A 21,830-nucleotide genomic window follows, 5' to 3' on the forward strand; every position below is an offset into this window, starting at 1 on the left:
TGGAAATCTCATAGGCTTGACTGTCTGTTTAAATCAATTAATTATTAAAATAAATTGTTCTCCTCCCAAATTCATCTTATAATGAATATACTCTCCTTCCGGAGGCACATAAGAAAATGTCCTCCTTTCTTGTGGAGCGGGCCGAATGCCTCGGCAGGATAGATGCATCTATGGATCGTGCCACACGTCCCTCGGCAGTGTACACGACACTCTGGATCGGGCCGTACGTCCTCGGCAGAAATCGTGCTTAATAATAATAATTACACAATATTTTAATAATTTATTTCAGCTTGTGAAGCTAAGTAATAAATTGAAAAATCCTTGAAATTTAATGAATTATTATTCTTGCTTGTTTCGGAACTAATTGTTACTCCTGTAAAGGAGATTTAATTGATAAATTGGAATTTATTTGAATTGAAGGAATTTAATTAATATATTGAGAATTGCTACATTTGAAGGAATTTGATTATTTCCGCTGATTAAATAAATTATTTATAAATTCTGTAAATCATGCTGATTTGAATATCCTAATTTTATTTCAATTATTATTGACCCATAGTGAGTGTCAAAGTCGGTCATCTCGTCTCTACCACTTCGAGATTAGGCTTGATAGTTACTGGGTACACGTTGTTTACGTACTCATACTATACTTGCTGCACTTTTTGTGCAGGATCTGGGACAGGTACTAGTGGAGGACCTATCATCACATACCCACGTCATCCCGAGGCATAGTGGTGAGCTGCCTTTCTGAGCCGTTCTGCAGCTACCAGTGTCTCTTCTTATATTTATATTCTATCTATTTCATTTCAGACAGTATTTGGAGTTTTGTATAATCTACTAGATGCTCATGCACTTGTGACACCGGGTCTTGGTACACACATTGGTAGAAATTGGTATTTTATAATTTTTTTTGAATAAAAGTTTAACCAATATACGTTTGACTTATTAGTTGGCTTGCCTAGCTGTAGTGTTGGGCGCCATCACGACCTATATGTGAAATTGGGTCGTGACATCCCGCAAGTTATTAATTCTTCATCCTTTACCGATAAATTTTTGAAAATATATGGGGATTGTGGAGTATTTTCAAAAAATGGACAAATGTCCTTTCATGTGGCATTCTTGCATGAGAAATTAAAGACAAGTGGTGTACACTTGTCATGCTCTAAGTTTCACTTAAAGGCTATAAATAGACCTTCAAAATGGCCATCAATCATCAGCAAATTCATTTGCCTCTTTCTTTCCTCTTCAGTTTTCTTTCTTTCCTCCTTAAAATATTTGTAGTGTACTTTGTTTGTTCTCTCTTTTAATAGGTGGATTTATTATTAATATTTTGCTGATTCCTCTATCCTCTAAATAAATAGAGATGGGGTTGTTTAATCCTGTAAAAATATTTCATATTGCTGAAATAGTTTCTTAAGATAGTGTCCAGCACGACTCAAGTCAATTCGTGTATTTCTGCTCAAAAATATTATTGCAGTATTATTATCGTTATTTTTCTGTGTCATTTCCCTACATTGAGGTGGTAAGTAGTGACACATGCATGATTTTCCACTACTAGAAATTACGCTTATGGCAACCCTTCCAAAACCGTGGCAATAGATACACTAACCGTCCCTATAGGGCTATTGGGACATATTTGGATGCATTCCGGGATTCAGCGTTACAATAGGTCTACTGGAATGATTATTTGTAACAGTTTCAAAACCGTCTCCATATAGAGGTATTGTAACGGTTATGGAACTACTACCATTGTTCTATCTATGGGAATGATTTTCTTCTCTGTTGGGGCGGTTATAAACTGTTGTGGTATAATTATACCAGCGATTTTTTAAGTCTATTGCAACGGTTTTCATGATGTATTGCAACGATTTTTGTGATATATTGGAATAATTATCAGCACCCTATTACAACGGATATTGTAACATATTGCCACAGTTATCAGGGGCTCAACTTATTATTTGCTACGTCTTTTGGAACGGTTATATTCTATATTGCAACAATTCACAATTATAATTTCTGATATTTATGGAAGCAAAATGAGGAATATTTTCTTATGCAATGAAATTGTTTACACCATAACTTATATAAATCACGAAATAAAATTAAAATATCCAACTAGTATTATCTATATACAAAAAATATGAATACATTGTTTGATCAATAATTCAAAAGTCAAAATAGATGAGTTTGCATACAAAAAGTTCTAAACTAAAATATCCTTGAACATGATAATAGAAAGTCTAACAACGATCAACAACACTCAAGTAAGGTCTTCGTCACTGCTTTCATCCGCAATCGCTGCACCTACAAAATCAGAAATAATTAAACAAATAATTTAAGAGAATTGAATCATAAAGTAATTGAATGACCAATTTGAAAACTCGAAAATTTTCTAACCGTCTAAATTCTTAAATTTTTCGGCGGAGTTTCCTTTGTAAATACGACTATCCCAAAATTTTTAACTTACTCAAAACATCATTTGTAGATACGACTATTCCAAAATTTTTAACCTGCTCAAAACATGATACAATTTCTATGCAGAACCTAAGATCCTTCCACAAATCAGAAATATATGCTAAAATGCTTATTATGAACCTAAAATGCTTCCACAAATCTCGTTTCATGGGCAAAAAGAATTCTATGTTGTCATAATGCCCTTTCAGCCATTAATTGAGTTTGATATAAGCTGCAATCACCCAAAACAAGAAAACTTAAAATAAATAAAAGGATAGTGATAGGTTTAGGCCTTTACCCTTCTACTCCCAATGGAATCTTTGAACAATAATAAACCAATAAGAATCCAAGAAAGCAACTGTAGTTTTTTTCTTTCTTTATATTCACTGCTCATCTTATTAAAGGAATCGCTTTTCAATCTCTTGCATATGTAAATGGATCTATCAAGGTCTCTCAACTTTCGCTTCCCCTCTCTTACTCGTATTTTTTAGCAAAAGAACAATCCCACTTTATTTCATTCTCCTAAAAAAGACACCTTAAAATAAAAGGTAGAGTTGTATCATTTGAGAAAAACATTAATACTTTAAAAGCAACATATTCTCAAAATTATATGAATTTCATTGTTGTGAAATTTAACAGTCACCAAAACCATCACATAAACGGGCTACGTAAGGCAAATCTTACCGACAGCAAACATTTTAACAAATAGTGGCTATTAGATTTAGCAAGAACAGTAAATATTTTTGTCACGCCCCAAACCTAGGAGCGAGACAAGCATCTGGTGCCTCACCTAACCTGGCGTACCAAATTGCGACTAAGGGACTCTGAACATATAATGTCATACTTTGGCCATGGGGACACCTTGCAAGACAATTTGCGAAGCAAAATATAAAACTGAATGGAAACTAGCGCTAACTAAACATCAATATAAAGCTAGGCCGACAAGGCCGTCATAGCTACTACAGCTGACAAACCATCAAATATACATACCAGGCCTACAAACCCAACATACTGCACTAACCAACAGGATATGTCTACAAGCCTCTACTGATAGATGTACTATGATCGGAACAGGGCCCCGACCTACCCATAACATATATACAGATATACATAAGATGTACACAACACTCTAGACCTGGCAACTCCGAAAGGCGTGGAGCTTACCGATCAGGCTGAACTCGGGAAACACCTACTGAGGAGATCTACTCGTCTGTCTATCTGAACCTGCATGCATGAAATGCAGCGTCCCCGGAAAAGGGACGTCAGTACGAAATAATGTACCGAGTATGTAAGGCAATAACATAACTGAAAATCGAAACTGAACTGATAATATAATAACTGGAAGTAACTGGGAGTCAAAGATGATCTGGAGATATACTTACCTGCTGATACTGACTCAACTCCTTCAATATAGTAAGTAAAATAATTGTACGGCCTTATAAGGCTCGGTATATATAACTGCTCTGCCATAGTAGGCTCGCTCATAGGCGCTCGGCCATACTAGGCTATGTATCTCGACCATGCTGGGCTCGCTCATAGGCGCTCGGCCACAGTAGGCTCGGTATATAACTTTCCATCTGATCAGAGGTTGCCCAATAGGGGCCTGCCCATCGATTATAGCTCGATGGTAATGAAAATAGTGTAATACTGTATATATATATATATATATATATATATATATATATATATATATATATATATATATATATATATATATATAGACCCTCTGCTCTCTTGACTGAATAAAGACAAAACTAAACTGAATATGAAGTCTCGATAAGGAATAATATTGTAACTTATGAGACTAGAATAATGTAAATAAATTCATGAATACGAACTTCTCTTTATGTCTCATTATTAACACATGTAGCTAGGAGATCATGCCAAAATGGAGGAAGGGCTTAGCCTTAACATACCTTATCACAATCTTTCCAATCACCAAGTTGAACTCACCTCTTCGCACCTTAATCTACAAGAATGATAATAATACTATCGTTAAGTTACGAAAGTTACAACTATCGCACAACGAACGACAAACTTATTTTGTATTAAAACGGGCAGCATCTCCCCTATAATCCTTACTTCCTCCAAATTCAAGATACCACCAACAATACAAGAACAGAACAATGACAACATATATACATCATTTTTCAGCCCTATATACACCATCAAATACTACAAAATAGCCCAACACACCCCAATCTCTTCATACACAAAACGACCACCGTAGTAGTGTCAAACGACCCAAAAATGTTATGACGAACGACCAGCCAACCACCCTACATTTATATGGTGTTTATACACCCCCTTCCTCCTCTAAAACTCCACAAAACAGTAGTAAAACACGCAGCCCAACAGCAACACAAAACAGTCCACAAAACAGTCCGCTACAAGTGAATAACTCGAACTCACGGCTTCCGATCACCGTCCCGTGAGTTCTCACAAGTATAGAACGACTTACCATGAATTTATAGAAGAAAAACTGGATGAAAGAGAGCAGTAAACTCACCTTATTTGTTGGATAACTCAGCTCCTATCTTGGTTCTTCAAACTCTAGGTTTTACCTCCAATTAGAACTTGAAAGGGAGAGAAAATCAATTAGGGTTTGTGGGAAATTTTTGGGAGGATTCTTTGCAGAGCTTATGTCTGGTTATTATGCTCTATTTTAAGTCTAATATATGAAGAAAATAGGCCTTTAAAAGGCCTCTTTGGACGACCCGAAATGGCCCATTTTTGGGCTTTCATTTAAGCAAGTAGGTGACACACCTACTTGTCACCTAGCAGCTTGTGCAGTATCGCAAAAATGCCCATATCTCACTACTCCGATGTTTTATTGACAAACGGTTTAATGCATTGGAAAATAGACTCATAGATCTTTAATTTGATGGATGGAACACCCCATAACTCTGGGTGCATTAGTCAACCCGAAGGACATGACAAGGAACTCGAAGTGGCCATATCGGGTCCTGAAGGCTGTCTTCGGAATATCTTTTTCCCGAACTCTGACCTGGTGGTACCCCGACCTCAAATCTATCTTTGAAAAGCATCTAGCCCCCTGCAACTGATCAAACAAGTCATCGATCCTTGGAAGTGGATACTTATTCTTAATAGTTACCTTGTTCAGCTGCCTATAATCGATACACATCCTCAGCGAGCCGTCTTTCTTCCGCACAAATAGTACTGGTGCACCCCAAGGTGAGGTACTGGGCCTGATGTAACCTTTCTCCAGCAAATCTTTTAACTGCTCCTTCAACTCCTTCAATTCGCCAGGTGCCATTCTATACGGAGGGACGGATATTGGTTGAGTTCCTGGAAGCAAATCGATGCTAAAATCAATCTCTCGCTCTGGAGGAATACCTGGAAGCTCATCTGGAAACACATCTGCATACTCTTTGACTACGGGAATAGACTGAAGTGTAGGTATCTCAGCATCTGCATCTCTAACTCGCACAATATGATAAATGCACCCTTTTGCGATCATTTTCCTCGCCTTCAGATAGGAAATAAACCTACCTCTGGGTGTTGGTGTATTACCTACCCATTCAAGGACTGGCTCACCCGAAAAATGAAATCTGGCTGCCTTTGCTCGGCAATCAACTGTGGCATAGCAAGCTGCCAACCAGTCCATGCCCATGATAGCATCAAAATCCATCATCTCTAGCTCAACTAGGTCAGCTGAGGTCTGACGACTACAAATTGTCACCGTACAACCTCGGTAAACCCGTCTAGCAATAATCGATTCTCCGACCGGTGTAGATACCGCAAAAGGATCACTTAGTATTTCAGGCACTATACCAAACTTCCTCGCGACAAATGGGGTAATATACGATAAAGTAGATCCTGGGTCTATCAAAGCATAAGCATCGTGAGAGCAAATGGTTAATATACCTGTCACAACGTCTGGTGAAGACTCCTGGTCCTGTCGACCCGCTAAAGCATAGATACGGTTCTGATTACCACTTGAACTGGAACCTCTACCTCTGCCCCGACCTCTACCAGCCGAAGACTGAGACTCGCGCCCTGAAGGATGCACTGACATAGATGATCCTGTTGCTTAACTTGATGGTTGTGCCATTCCCCTCGAATATCTATTTGGGCAATCTCGCATCATATGCCCTGGACGCCCACATGTATAACAAGCATCAGAACCTGCTCGGCATTGGCCCAAGTATCCTCTACCACAGATGTCACACCGTGGAGGAAATGACCATGTCTGCGCAGATCCTCGCTGTCGCTGCAAACCCGACGCCCGTGAGCTCTCACCTGGTCCTGACTGAGTATAACGGTCATACCTGTAACCCTGTAACTGAGGTGGCGGAGGCCTAGGTGGCCATCCGAAGTACTGGGTCCTATAACTACCCTGATATTGCTCCTGAGACCTGGGAAATCTCATCCTCTTACGTTGCCCTTGCTCAGCCCTCTCTGTACCCTGCTGCCGACGCCTACCCCTTTCTATATTCTGGGCGAATGCCTGAATCCGGGAGATATCCATACTATCCTGCAATGCAGCGGTGGCACATGCCTCGGTTAACTCTGGGGCTAACCCTGCTATAAACCTGTGAATCCTGTCCCGCATAGTAGTAACTATGGATGGTGCATATCTGGCCAATGAGTCAAAACGGAGACTATACTCTCGAACACTCATATTACCCTGCTTGAGGGCTAGAAACTGATCGACTCGAGCCTGTCGGATCTCCCGTGGTAAGTACTGGTCAAGGAAGGCATCTGAAAAATTCTCCCAAATAGCTGGAGGTGCATCACGTCCCCTGGACCTCTCCCATCCCTCGTACCAAAGGATGGCTATATCTCGGAGTCGAAAAGCTGCTAGCTCAACTGCCTCTTTCTCCGTGGCATGCATAACACGAAAGATCCTGTGAAGCTGATCTATGAAATCCTGCGGGTCCTCCCTCTGATCTGTCCCCGTGAACTCTGGGGGACTCAAAGCAATAAACTCTCGGACCCTTGAACTCCCAGACCCCTCAGAAGTTCCTGCACTAGCTGATGCCCTAGCCTGTTGCTGGGTAGCTACCAACTGTGTCAACAAATGCACCGCACTCCTCAAGTCCTGATCTAATGGAAGTGGAGGGGGAACTGGATGTGCGATTTCCCTAGGAATCTCCGTAGTTGGTGGAGGAGCCGGTAATGGCTGAGTAGGGGTCTCACCTTGAGCCTCAGACTGGGCCCCATCTACTGGGGGTACCCTGCTGGTCCCCTCACCTGCTGCTGTATCTCTCCTCTGGCTAGCCGTAGTCTTCCTAGTCACCGTCATCTGTGCATGCAAATACCAACACATAAGTTTAATTCAAATTTCCTATAACTCAGTTCTATGGCACGATTTAGATTTCAAAGAAAGGTAACCAACTCCTAAATGCCCTGTAGTTCCCTGCTTATATAATGTGGTGCACAACATATCTATAAACAAGACCCTACTAGACACGGCTTGTAGACTCCCTAGGACAGAACTGTTCTGATACCAAGTTTGTCACGCCCTGAACCTAGGAGCGAGACAAGCACCTGGTGCCTCACCTAACCTGGCGTACCAAATTGCGACCAAGGGACTCTGAACATATAATGTCATACTTTGGCTATGGGGCCACCTTGCAATACAATTTGCGAAGCAAAATATAAAACTGAATGGAAACTAGCGCTAACTAAACATCAATATAAAGCTAGGCCGACAAGGCCGTCATAGCTACTACAGCTGACAAACCATCAAATATACATACCAGGCATACAAACCCAACATACTGCACTAACCAATAGGATATGTCTACAAGCCTCTACTGATAGATATATTGTGATCGAAACAGGACCTCGACCTACCCATATTATATATATAAATACATACATAAGATGCACACAAAAACCTAGACCCGATAACTCCGAAGGATGTGGAGCTTACCGATCAGGCTAAACTCTGGAAACACCTACTGAGGAGGTCTACTCGTCTGTCTATCTGAACCTACATGCATGAAATGCAGCGTCCCCGGAAAAGGGACGTCAGTATGAAATAATGTACCGAGTATGTAAGGCAATAACATAACTGAAAATTGAAACTGAACTGATAATATAATAACTGGAAGTAACTGGGAGTCAAATATGATCTGGAGATATACTTACCTGCTGATAGTGACTAAACTCCTTCAATATAGTAAGTAAAATAAATGTCCGACCCTATAAGGCTCGGTACGTGTAAATACTCGGCCGTAGTAGGCTCGCTCATAGGCGCTCGGCCATACTGGGCTCTGTATCTCGGCCATCCTGGGCTTGCTCATAGGCGCTCGGCCACAGTAGGCTCGGTATATATAACTTACCATCTGATCAGAGGTTGCCCAATAGGGGCCTGCCCACCGATTATAGCTCGATGGTGGTGAAAATAGTGTAATACTATATATATATATATATATATATATATATATAGACCCTCTGCTCTCTTGACTGAATAAAGACAAAACTAAACTGAATATGAAGTCTCGATAAGGAATAATATTGTAACTTATGAGACTAGAATAATGTGAATAAATTCATGAATACGAACTTCTCTTTATGTCTCATTATTAACACATGTAGCTACGAGATCATGCCAAAATGAAGGAAGGGCTTAGCCTTAACATACCTTATCACAATCTTTCCAATCACCAAGTTGAACTCACCTCTTCGCACCTTAATCTACAAGAATGATAATAATACTATCGTTAAGTTACGAAAGTTACAACTATCGCACAACGAACGACAAACTTATTTTGTATTAAAACGGGCAGCATCTCCCCTATAATCCTTACTTCCTCCAAATTCAAGATAACACCAACAATACAAGAACAGAATAATGACAACATATATACATCATTTTCCAGCCCTATATACACCATCAACTACTACAAAACAGCCCAACACACCCCAATCTCTTCATACACAAAATGACCACCGTAGTAGTGTCAAACGACCCGAAAATGTTATGACGAACGACCAGCCAACCACCCTATATTTATATGGTGTTTATACACCCCCTTCCTCCTCCAAAACTCCACAAAACAGTAGTAAAACACGCAGCCCAACAGCAACACAAAACAGTCCACAAAACAGTCCGCTACAAGTGAATAACTCGAACTCACGGCTTCCGATCACCGTCCCGTGAGTTCTTACAAGTATAGAACGACTTACCATGAATTTACAGAAGAAAAACTGGATGAAAGAGAGCAGTAAACTCACCTTATTTGTTGGATAACTCAGCTCCTATCTTGGTTCTTCAAACTCTAGGTTTTACCTCCAATTAGAACTTGAAAGGGAGAGAAAATCAATTAGGGTTTGTGGGAAATTTTTGGGAGGATTCTTTGCAGAGCTTATGTCTGGTTATTATGCTCTATTTTAAGTCTAATATATGAAGAAAATAGGCCTTTAAAAGGCCTCTTTGGACGACCCGAAATGGCCCATTTTTGGGCTTTCATTTAAGCAAGTAGGTGACACACCTACTTGTCACCTAGCAGCTTGCGCAGTATCGCAAAAATGCCCATATCTCACTACTCCGATGTTTTATTGACAAACAGTTTAATGCATTGGAAAATAGACTCATAGATCTTTAATTTGATGGGTGGAACACCCCATAACTCTATGTATATTGGAAGAAAATTGCAGTTATATTTGACCCAAAGTTTCAGTAAAACTTATGAGTGTAACTTGTGATGACTTTCATCGACTTTTGTTCCACAACTCGCTTGATATTAAAACATAACACACGGATGTAATACGACTAATATAAATCATAACATAATCTCCTTAATCACCCTAGTCTCACCCCAAAGGTACATGTTATAACATTCCCAACTTGTCGACTTTCGACGAAACATTGTTTTATTCAATTGCTTTAGCTTCTGAACTGTCCAACCCTCTTTGTACTTGTTGTTCATGATCTTCAATATTTGTAACCTCATAGGTAACATGATTAACTTACTTTATATACTTTTAAATATTATCTCATTTTTGGTCCTACATTAGTTTGCTTACGACGCATTTTTACGTACAAAAATATAGGATGTAACAATTTTTAAGTAAATGACATGTGCCACAACCTTATCAGTGTGTACCATAAAAAGTAATACAAATACTTGAATATTATGATCAGCAGAAGCATGTTAAGATGATCAGCAATATATGATTCTGATATCCAGGAAAAGAAAAGGCAACAATGATCCAGTTTCACTTATAACTAGCAACATGTATTCCGAAGTTGAACCTCCTTATGAAATTCAGAAGTTCTGTACTATGAACAACAGCCATTGACCTGGTTCTAATCTTAGTTTTGCCTGATAAGCAAGTGTCGGACAATTTGATATTTTGATCCCATTTAGTGAAAATGATACAGGTAATACTCCATTATCTCTACTTCTAAAGCTTCTATATATGATGGTACATTGGTACTAAATGACGCAGCGCAAATTAGCTTCCTAGCAGAGGAAAGTTGGTTATTTTTTACTAGTAATATTCTTAGTTTTGCCAGATAAGCAAGCGACGGACAGCTTGATCACATCTAGTTAAAATAATACAGGTAATCTCTGTGATCTCTACTTCTAAAGCTTCTATATATGATACTATTGAATGAAGTAGCTCAAATGAGCTGCCTAACAGAGGAAACTTGGTATACTTCAAAAAAACTCGAATCCAAAACTATATAGTGAACTTCTTTACAATTAAAATTAATTTTCCAGATCATTCTGCAAAGTAACTTAAATCATGAAAAATAAGAAAAAGAGGCCACGCAGCTAAGAGGCTATAAATTGAGAAAGAAGTAAATATTTACACGAGTAAATCTCCATAGTCAAGGCCTTACTAAATAATATCACCACTTATTTCTGTGCCCGGTAAGTAATATTTCACTAAATTGTTTACATCAGACTTAGTGTCAAACTATAAAATCTTATTTTTTGCAGTTTAGTCATATAAAGAACCTGTTAGAGAAATGCAACTGGATAGCCATTAACATCAACAGGTTGTCGACTTTTCTTACCATAAGTTCCTAAAGGCAGTATCCCTATTGTTTTCTATGTTCAGACAATTAAACCAGACCAAATGGTATGAAAAATAAATCCAAACATGCATTTGAACTAATTAAAACACAAAAAAAAAACTGATTTGAATATAACAGGTTATAGCCCATTTCCTAGTGGTTTCTAACATTCACATTAGTTTCTTAATTATCCCAACTAGACAGAGGACAGATATAGCATGCTTCAAGTATTGCAGATTGAATTATTCTAGATGTGTGATATGCTAAGTGTTCAACTCATTCTCAGTCGAATAAGCCAAAAAAAGTAAAGCATAATGAATGCAGATACATAAGAATATGCTTATTATCCCTTACGACATAATATCTAAGAGATTAAAGTCCTAACGACATGGCATCTAGGTGACATGTGTCCAAATATGTTCAAACACTAAATATCATGCATATAGAGATATTATTCGAAGTCCTTCAGGAAGGATTCATAAGAGACGTACCTGGTCATTATGTTGGCATAATTTCAATATAGTGCCGCATGGCACTTGGTATGGCCAATAATATTCAGAATGCGCAAATAGAGTAAAAGAAAATAAACAGGAGGACTAATCTATTCTAACACCACCTAACACGTAAAGGAATCATAATGCGTCATTCACGAAATTAACTAGTTGGAGAGCGGAATAACAATTTAATAAGAAGATTAGAAATCCAGTAACTTCAATAGCAACAAATAAGCCAAATACTCTCCGAAGTATACAGTAATTCGTGCCCGGTAAGTAATATTTATAGTCAAGGCCTTACTAACTAACATCACCACTTATTTCTATGCCCGGTAAGTAATATTTCACTACAATTTGTAAATCAGACTTAGTGTCAAACTCTAAAATCTTATTTTTTCCAGTCAAAGAGAGAACAAATAGGAAAAACATCAAACAAAATAAGAAGAAAAGCAAAGGACAACTTACAATTTAAAATATATAGATTTAACGCATCCATTATTCCAACATCCTAAACAGTGAAAGTAGCTAGGAATTATCAGATGTATAAGATAAGAAAGACAAATTGTTCTTTAAGAATTAAACTCATGCATCAGCAAACAGAAATATTATAGGATGAATTGAAGTAGTATACTAGCAATTGAAGTCAAGAGTTGATTCTGGAATAAGTACCTCTCGATTGGATCCTCGAGAATAACTTTGTCCCAAAAATGCACGATTAGCAAGTTTATCTACATACAAATTATCATATATTACAAACGAAATCAAAATGTTTGATAACAAAAGTTCCTAAACCATCTAAAATTTCAGCAATAATTCAAAAATCTTCTTAAGGTTTCAGGACAAAGATAGCATTAATATACCGGTGCAGTGTCGTACTTACGGAACAAACATAACAACCAAATATTTACTTCGTTAAAGATGGAATTTTCTCTGTACAATTTTCTTTGTGCTATGATAGATGTTTTTGAAAAATACGTACCTATACTAGTTTCCTATAGATTTCTGAAGGTGGTCAACTTTAGATTCAAGGTGAGAACTGAATCAAAAGCATATCATGAAATTATAAGAAGGGTCCAACCATCAACCATCAACCATCAATATTCAGTTGCTTACATCTTAATTATTGATATGACCAAATTCCCAATCTTAGGGAACACATTATAGTGTTGAGAGATGTTATTTTGCCTTCAGCATAATAATTTAGAAGCAGAACCAAAAGCAACAAACTTAAAGAAATTTGACAATACTCTTTGAAGTTTCTCATCTAAAGCCTATACACAAAGGAAAGAAAATAAATTTCTCTGATAGAGCTTACCTCAACAGACCTAGAAGCACGCTCGATTAAGGTGTGTCCAAAGGAGAAGACTCGTCGGAGATTGGGTTTTACGGAGGGATTGGGGTTGGAAAATATTAGGCCTTGAGTGTTGGCTTTCGATATTCTCTAACGCCTCATTTGTTTGCGCTTAATGAAAATCTAAATCTAAATTATTCAGATCTCGGACATTAAGTGCATTTATTTTTAAAGTCTGAATATTAATTATTTAGATCTTAATCGTTAAGTGTGTTTATTTTTTTTTTACTTCACAACCACTTAATGGATATGAATATGTCTGTATCATTAAGATCTATAACAGATACTTAATTTCATTAAGATGCTATCTTCCATATTTATTATTAACTGCCGCCACCGCCTACCATTATCAACTACCACCATGCCACCTAGCACAACCATACTTAACCACCACCACCATCATCTTTAATCATAGCTGCCACCATTGTCGACTATCACCACCCACCATTCCCACCACCATCATTATCAACGACAACCAACACTCATCCACCTCAACTACCACAACTAACCACCCTATCACCATCAACAACAATAGTTGGCACTACCCATCATTATAAACTACCACCACCTACCACCATCTTCCTCAATCACAACTACTACCACCACCACCCGCCATTATTAACTATCACTACCCACCGCCACCATCCTCAATCATAATAGCTACCACTACTAATCACCACTAGCTATTACCCTAAACTACCACTATCAACCAAATCTACCACCGATCGCCGGTTTTAGTCGACATTTACAAGCACTACCGTTAGCCATCACCGCCAGCAACTATCATATGTTAAAAATATATATATTTTAGTGATTGAATATTAGATTAATTAGTATTTTATTTGAATTTTATGTTTATTAATTTTTAAATAAACGTAAATTTTATACATTGAGATGTTAAAAATCAAACAATCTTAATCATTTAGTATTCAGATCTTAATACACATCTTAATATTCAGATGTGTATTCAGATTCAGATGTCTTAATCTTAATACACATCTTGATATTCAGACGTGTATTCAGATTCAGACATCTTAATCTTAAAAAAACAAATGAGGCCTAAGTGAGTATACAACAATAAGTGACCACTTACATTTCCACATATTCTTAATAAAAACCAATTATTAGGAATAAAAAATTAAAAATATTAATAAAAAAAATTGGACTGAAAGATGTAGCGCGAGTTTAGTAAATAATTGAAGGAAAAATTGGGGGGAAACCACAACTGTTCCCATAGTGTTTTCTCCCAAGAAACCGTCACAATAGACAAATCTATTGAGACGGTTTAATATATCGTCCCTATAGAGTAATCTACGGTGACAGTTATATGACTATGGCAATAGTTTACTTTTATTAACGGTACCAATAAGTTCGTCAGGCTATGGGGACGGTTATAACCGTGGCAGTAGCCATACTATTGTAACAGTTGATACATAACCGTTGATAAAAAACGTTGCAAAAGGACAAATTTCTAGTAGTGTTCGCTAAGGAGGTTTAAAAAAGAAAAAAGTTAAAAATTAAAAGAAAATGTGTTAAAGGGATTCAAAATGTAATATATCAAGGTACAAATCAGATTTTACCTTATATATACAGTGTAATTTTACGACAAAAAGAGGTTCGAGTGAACCCCTTTCCGCTATCTTAAATCCGCCCCTGGTGATAAGTACCCATATCATTATTAACAAGAGATCTCTGGTTCAAGTGTTGAGAATGAAGTTGCCTTTAATTTGGCAGCGGAGAGCTTCTAATCAGATGTCAGAAGGGGTATCAAACATCGGGAAAAAATCCAAAAAAAATGAAGAAAAAAGTACAGTTCCTAACAAAGTGTACCAATATATGTGCAAAACTAATTGAAAAAGAGAAAGAGGGAGGATAGATACTTAACTGTATTGAAGTTAGTAATTGAGTTACAGTTGTGAAAAGCTAAAAATAAGGAAAAGAATCCGAATAGTGAATCTAAGAAGTTTGATTCCTTCTTGAAAACGCATCTTTTCCTCTTTTACCTATGTTAGAAGTATTCTTGTACCTTTTTTACTTGCATTAGGAATTTAAGGAATACATTTTATTTTTTTATTTTTTTCACTTTTTATACTTTGAAAAATTTAATTCCTTCTTGAAAATCATTATTGAATTTTATTATATCGGATAAAATTTTAATAAAAAATAATTTTTAGACAGTATTCATTGTAATACTGTACTCCCTCCGGTCCATAATAAGTGATCAATTTGCCTTGGAAATACTAAATTCTAGACAAAAATAGTTAGTGTGACTAAACTAGCCTTAATTAAATGTTGCAGTATAATTTAATGTGAGGAGTAAAAGACTTTTTAGGGATACGTACATAAGGCTAATTTTGGAAAAACAAATTGAATTTTTTCTTGATTATATAAATGCACACTTATTTTGAACCAAAATAAAAAGATAAATTGGTCACTTATTGTGGACCGGATGGAGTATTAATTATGCACTAACTTATTACTCTATGCACTAACGTGTAGTGGAGTTTTTTCAATCAATTCCTCTCATAATTTAACTCAATGAAAACAAAAATTTAAACGCAAAAAGATATTACATATTCAGAAATATTTCATCTTTAAGAACAAAACAAAAAACAATTATTACTAGTTTCTTTTTCCAAATTTACGCTTACGCCTCTAAACAGTGAATTTTAATTAAGTGAGACATTAAAGGGAGAGAAAAAGAAATTTAAAGAGAGATATATGGTCGTAATTTATTAGATAAACACTCTTATCATAAAACTTATCAAGTGTCTTTCCGTGTGCAAAAACGTTAAGGGCAATTAATAATATATGAACCAGTGCTAGTAATTAACATGCAACTGAAAAGAGTTTGAAGCTATATATAACGTTTAAATATATTTTGTTATAATCCAAGTTTGTAAAGAAGCCAGATTTGTACTCAGAACCATGTCTGTCAGACAAAACAAATTGGCCATTCTCAACGAACACAAATTGAAGTGACGAAGCAAGATTAATGCCGGTGGAAACAAAAATCTTGGCTATTTCAGATCTTCCCTTTTCATCGCAAACAAAAATGCTGGCCCAATCTTGATCATATTCATATTCTTATTCATTCTTGTTTGTCTGAATAATCCTACTACTTAATAACGTACTACTCTAGTTTATAATCTGGAGATGAAGTACTAATAATTTCTTTTTGGAAAGACCAAAAACTGCCGCTTATGTTAAATACGGCTTTCTTAGAATCTCAAAGCAAGGCAGGGGCAGGTGGGATTGTTAGGAAAGGAAATGAAGATATGGTTATGGCTTTTGCCAAATCGGTTCAATTCTTAACTAACAATTTTAGTGAAGCCGATGCTGCTTTGTTTGGTATAACCTGGTGTTGTGAAAATCTGTGCAACAATTGCATCTTGGAACTTGATTCTATGCTTCTGGTTCATTTGATCCAAGGCAAAGCTCAGGGGCGGATGTAGCATATACTCCGCGGGTTCAATTGAACCGATAACTTTTGACGCAGAGTAAAAATTTATATGTAAAAAATCATTAAAATTACAAAAAATTTAAAAATATAATAGGTTCAATGCTAAAAAATTTAAAAGTTGAACCCATAGGATTTAAATCCTGGATCCGCCTCTGGCAAAGCTGGAGCTCCATGGATACTTCAAAAAGCAGTTGACTCAAGATCGAGTGGAGGAAGTAGAGCTAAGAAGTACTTAGGTTGGAACTTTCATCCACCATGATCGAACTACACATATATTGGAGGAAGTAGGAGAATTGTCTGAAGATCAATTCTTTCCACACAAGCAGATCCTTCCAAGGAACACACATTTCAGGCCATCAACCAATACTGCCTCAAGAGTGCTTTCATTAAAGTTCAGATGTTCTAACTTGTGCCTTTGCACAATCACTTATTTATGGTCTTAGACCAATACTCTTTATTTTTGGACATCCTCTCTTGTAAGATTTTGCTTTGAGGGAGGTTTGGTTTATGTGCCCCTCCTTTTTTGTACACCTGTTGTTCAATTAATTGACAGGGTAGGGTCCATGCCATACCCGCCATCAAAATAAAAAATGTTAAGTACGGCTTTCTCTGTTTAGGTTAATGTTACTTATATGCTGTCATTTCTTTGGTTTAGGATTCAATACAATTAATATCACTTTAATTAGCTTTAGGATTCTTTTACCAGTGTTACTTGCGTTGATTTTGTAGAATTTTAAAAAAAAAAGATATTTAGAATAAAGAGGACCTGAAAACCACCTACACACAATATAATTGAGGAAACAAAATTATCCACAAAGATGAATTCACCATTAAGACAATTGTGCAATTATCCACTAACATTAACCAAAACACCAAATGATGAAAAGAGAGCATATACAAAATAATCAAAATAAGCATATAGTACAGTAGTAACGAGTTAATTAGGAAAAGTTTCAGGATCGATGAAAGCACATATGTTGAATTAATCTTCTTCACTTTCAACCTTTACTCGAGAATTTTTAAATACAATAGCATAAAGTAAAATAGTAACTACTCTATCTGGAAATTTTGAAGATGATGAAAGTACGTTGAATTAATCTTCTTCTTTCCTTTTAACCTTCACTTGAGAATCAGTGGATGCGATCATGGAGGATGTGATGGGCTTCACATAGACCCCAATACTTCTAATCCGACAATCGGATTTGGTGCCGTGAAATCCACCAAAAGAACGATCATCTCCTATTTCAAACTTGAAATCTACGTAATTGGTGCCTGATGATGCGGTGTTCATGCCATATGGCCCATAGCTACCCTTGTTGGTGCCGAATGTTATTGACCTCGTATATGTTAACGAATAATTACGCGTCTCGATTTCATAAGAACCTCTTATACAAGTAAGAAATTCGGATGGATAATCCAACACAACCTTCATTAATCGAAATATGGACGCTGAAAATTTATTAGGGGTCCTATTTACAAATTGCATAAAAGGAATGAGAGGTAAATTGACTTAAATCGTAAATGCGTCTCTGATTTATAGCCTGTTTGGCCTAGCTGAAAAAATATTTTTTTCAAAAGTACTTTTGGTGAGAAGTAGTTTGTATTTGACTCATCAATTTGAAAAGCACTTTTGAGCAACAATTATTGTTTGACCAAACTTGTAGAAAGTACTTCTGCTTCTACTCAAAAGCATTATTTTTCCTTCTAAAAGCTTGGTCAAACACCTTAATTTTGACAAAAAAATACTTTTGACCACAAAAGAAGTTTGGCCAAACAGACTATTAGTTTCTTTGATTAATTGTATCATCTACCATGTTCTTCCATTTGAAGAAGGCGGATAAAAAAATCGCTTACCGTAGTGAAGTTTTTGTTGTGTTCAGCAACATGTATGTCAGACAAAACAAATTTGTCATTCTCAACGAACAGGAATTGAAGTGAACAAATTTGGCCTCCATAGGAAACAAAAATCTTGGCTATTTGGCCTTTTCCCTTTTCATCCCAAACAGTTCCCTTCTGTCCTCCCGCTGGCCCAACCTTGATCATATTCATATCTACACTCATTATATTAATTTCTTGGTTTATGAAACGCGCGCAATGTAAAGCCCATTTGGATTAGCTGATTGTAAATAGCTGATAAGCTTGTAGTGCTGAAAAGATTTTTTAAATGCTGAAACTGATTTTTAAAATAAACATTTACGTGTTTGGATAGAAGTGCTGAAACTGATAATAAGCAGTTGATGTGTTTGATTAAAAAATACTGATAAGCTATTCTTTTGGTAAAATGACTAAAATACTCTTGAATCTTTTTCAAAAGATTATAAATTAAAAATTTCTTTATAAAGAAAAGAATTAATAACGAATATGGAATGAAGAGAAAGTTAAGAAATTTATTTTGGGAAAAGTATTTTGTGAATTAGAAAATATTATTAAGGATAAACTAGTAAAAGTGTTGGTCAAACTAAAAGTGCTTATAAGTTGAAAAGTCATAAGTTGGGGGTGACCGGCTTATGACTTATGGCTGATTTTAGCTTATAAGTATTTAACTTATAAGCACTTTGAGTGTTTACCAAACGCGTAGATAAGCCAAAAGGTGCTTATAAGCCAGTTTGACCAGCTTATAAGCTTAGCCAAACACCCTCGTAGTAAGCAATTTGAGGATGAAGTTATATATATATATAGAGAGGAGGAAGGTGTTTCAATTTCACAGTATTTGACATATCCTATCGTATAAAGGATCACCAGCAGCCTTAAGTAGATAGGACTCCTTGTAGTTGGTTCCATCCAGAATACTACTACTCTTTGAAGATGAAGTACTAAACCAAAAGCTACCATCTTTTATACCAATTAATGTTTACTTACGTTGGGTTTTTTCTTTTATGTTTAGGTTTAGGATTCTTTTTATTTATTTATTAGAGGTAGGGGCTCAAGCAGCCAACCAACTGCCATATAGACTAAGAAGGAAAAAAAGTTGTTTAGGATTCTTTTACCAATTATCTTACTTAGGTTGATTTTCTAGAATTTTATTGAGCCAAAAACCCAAATGTCCAATTTTATTATTCACCCGAACATCCTAATGTGCTGGGGTTTGGGCATTTTAAGATATAAAGCATTGTTTAAAAAGGCTTTAGTTTTTGGTTTTTTCCCCCTATATATACTATATTACAAACTATTTTACCTAGTTTAACTATGTTTTGCTAATTATTAAAACTAACTAGCTTTTTTTACAGTTTGTATATATTCACCTTTAAAAGACTCACACATTTTAATTACAACGTTCAATTAAGGGATTCATTTACACTATTTTCCTTTTTTCCTTTCTCTGATTTCCTCTCTATCCTCCAATAACATCTAATCTCCGTCAAATTTATCTGAAATTTCTAATACACATTAAATACAAAATCATAATTTATTTAACACAACATTAAATGCAAATTTTTATGTTTAAATTTGGGAGGAAGAAAATTAGATTTCATACAAGTTAAATACAAAATTAGTAAAATTTGATACATCTATAGCAACATACAAATTTGTTATAAATTTCGTACAAATTTCATACAAAATTGATACATCTAGCGTAGCATACAAGTTTTAACTTTAAATAATGGTCGATTTTAACTTGTATCATAAGTTTCTTATCACGTGTTACTGAAATACGTCAATCTCATTAATTGTTCTTCTATATTCATATGTAAAAATCTATTAAATTTATAACTTATTCAAATTTGAAATGGTATTTTATCCGATAATTTTTAAAATTAAACAGAACATATAATTATTTAGGTTACATATTGATTTTTATATTTAATTATTAAAATTCGATTAAATGATAATTAATCTAATATGAAATCTATTTTTAATGATGAGATAAGTCTATAAGATTTCGCTAAAAAATTTTGTGCTTTTAATATAGTGTAAATAAATGAACTTAACTATTTCCTTGTGTGATAAAGTCAGTATCGCACTCACCTATTTATTAGCAAAAGCTTATTGCATGTAAACGAGACTTCCTTGTTGCGCTCTAAATTTCTTTTCGTTGATGGCGATGCTGAATTCTTCTTATGTTTTTAGAATATTATGTTCCATCCTTTCTTATGATATTCGTAATTAGATAAAGACTTTGTTTGTACTATAAAATGAAAAAAATGCTTCAAGCTTGACGGCCATGTCGTGCATTTATGGTAGTGAACTTGGCTTTAAGAGGTGAAGTTGAAATAGTAGAAACTATTATAAATACACCCCCCCTCCTTGTTCTTTTATTAGTTTCTACGTACGTATCTCGTATTAGTCATAACACCAAATGATGAAAAGATGATAATCAAATAAATAAGCATAAAGTTAAATAGTAACGGGGTCCAAATTTTTTCACAGAAGCAAACATGTTGAATTAATCTTCTTCGCTCTCAACCTTCATTTATTAGAGAATATTTTGATATAAGCATAAACAAATAGTAAATAGTCTAAAATTTGGGACTTTTCAAGATGATACTATTTTGATTTACTCTTCCTCCCTTTTAACAATTACTCGAGGGGTAAAGCTTGAAGTTCTAGGTCCGATCCTGGCGGATGTGACGGTCTTCACATAGATCCCGATACTCTCAATGCAATTATCATATTTGGTGCCGCGAAATCCACCAAAAGAACGATCTTCTCCTATTTAAAAGTTGAACTCGGGCAAATATGTAGGGGACTTGATGCCATAAGGTCCATAGGAACTTTTGTTGGTGCCAAATGTTATTGATCTCAAAAAATTCCCAAGGTAGGCACCTCTTACCCAAGTAAGAAATTCTGATGGATAATCCAAATCTTTATTATAGAAAAATAACATTTATTAGTATTAATTGAATAATGTTTCTAATAAAAAAGGAAGGTAAAGGACTGAAATGGAATAGTAAATATTGGGAAAATACTAATAGTAGAACTACAAAAATATTAAGTTTTGACTCCATATTCAAAAAGCTCAAAACTTTGAACACATTAAGCTCATGTTTCGCCGTAGAATTTGGGTGTTATTTTTCAAAAGGGTTCAAAACTTTTGTGAGGTTACTTGTTCAACTCTCACTGACGATC

The 21,830-nt window shown here is 35.8% G+C and overlaps 2 protein-coding genes across 12 annotated transcripts; both read right to left on the minus strand.

Annotated features, from left to right (window-relative positions):
- Positions 1–2,074: 2,074 nt before the first annotated feature.
- Positions 2,075–13,405, minus strand: LOC104109455 (uncharacterized). Of its 11 annotated transcripts, XR_011412882.1 has the most exons (7): positions 13,265–13,405; positions 12,619–12,677; positions 12,415–12,457; positions 9,664–9,730; positions 9,071–9,123; positions 8,357–8,416; positions 2,075–2,304 (listed from the first exon to the last, which is right to left on the minus strand). XR_011412882.1 is itself a non-coding variant. In XM_070191966.1 (3 exons), exon 3 carries the CDS (start codon positions 7,721–7,723, stop codon positions 6,509–6,511), a length of 1,215 nt encoding a protein of 404 aa, XP_070048067.1. In that variant the 5' UTR covers positions 12,619–12,677; positions 13,265–13,405; the 3' UTR covers positions 5,478–6,508. The 11 variants fall into 11 exon arrangements, 1 of the variants encoding a protein (XP_070048067.1); XR_011412884.1 differs by lacking the exon at positions 12,415–12,457; XR_011412881.1 differs by lacking the exon at positions 9,664–9,730.
- A 4,451-nt stretch (positions 13,406–17,856) lies between these two features.
- Positions 17,857–18,824, minus strand: LOC117279886 (inactive protein RESTRICTED TEV MOVEMENT 1-like). Its single transcript, XM_033659502.2, has 2 exons — positions 18,618–18,824; positions 17,857–18,189 (listed from the first exon to the last, which is right to left on the minus strand). Exons 1-2 carry the CDS (start codon positions 18,822–18,824, stop codon positions 17,857–17,859), a joined length of 540 nt encoding a protein of 179 aa, XP_033515393.2.
- Between the last annotated feature and the right edge of the window lie 3,006 nt (positions 18,825–21,830).

The sequence above is a fragment of the Nicotiana tomentosiformis genome, chromosome 12, assembly GCF_000390325.3.
Source record: "Nicotiana tomentosiformis chromosome 12, ASM39032v3, whole genome shotgun sequence".
Taxonomy (NCBI): Eukaryota; Viridiplantae; Streptophyta; class Magnoliopsida; order Solanales; family Solanaceae; genus Nicotiana; species Nicotiana tomentosiformis.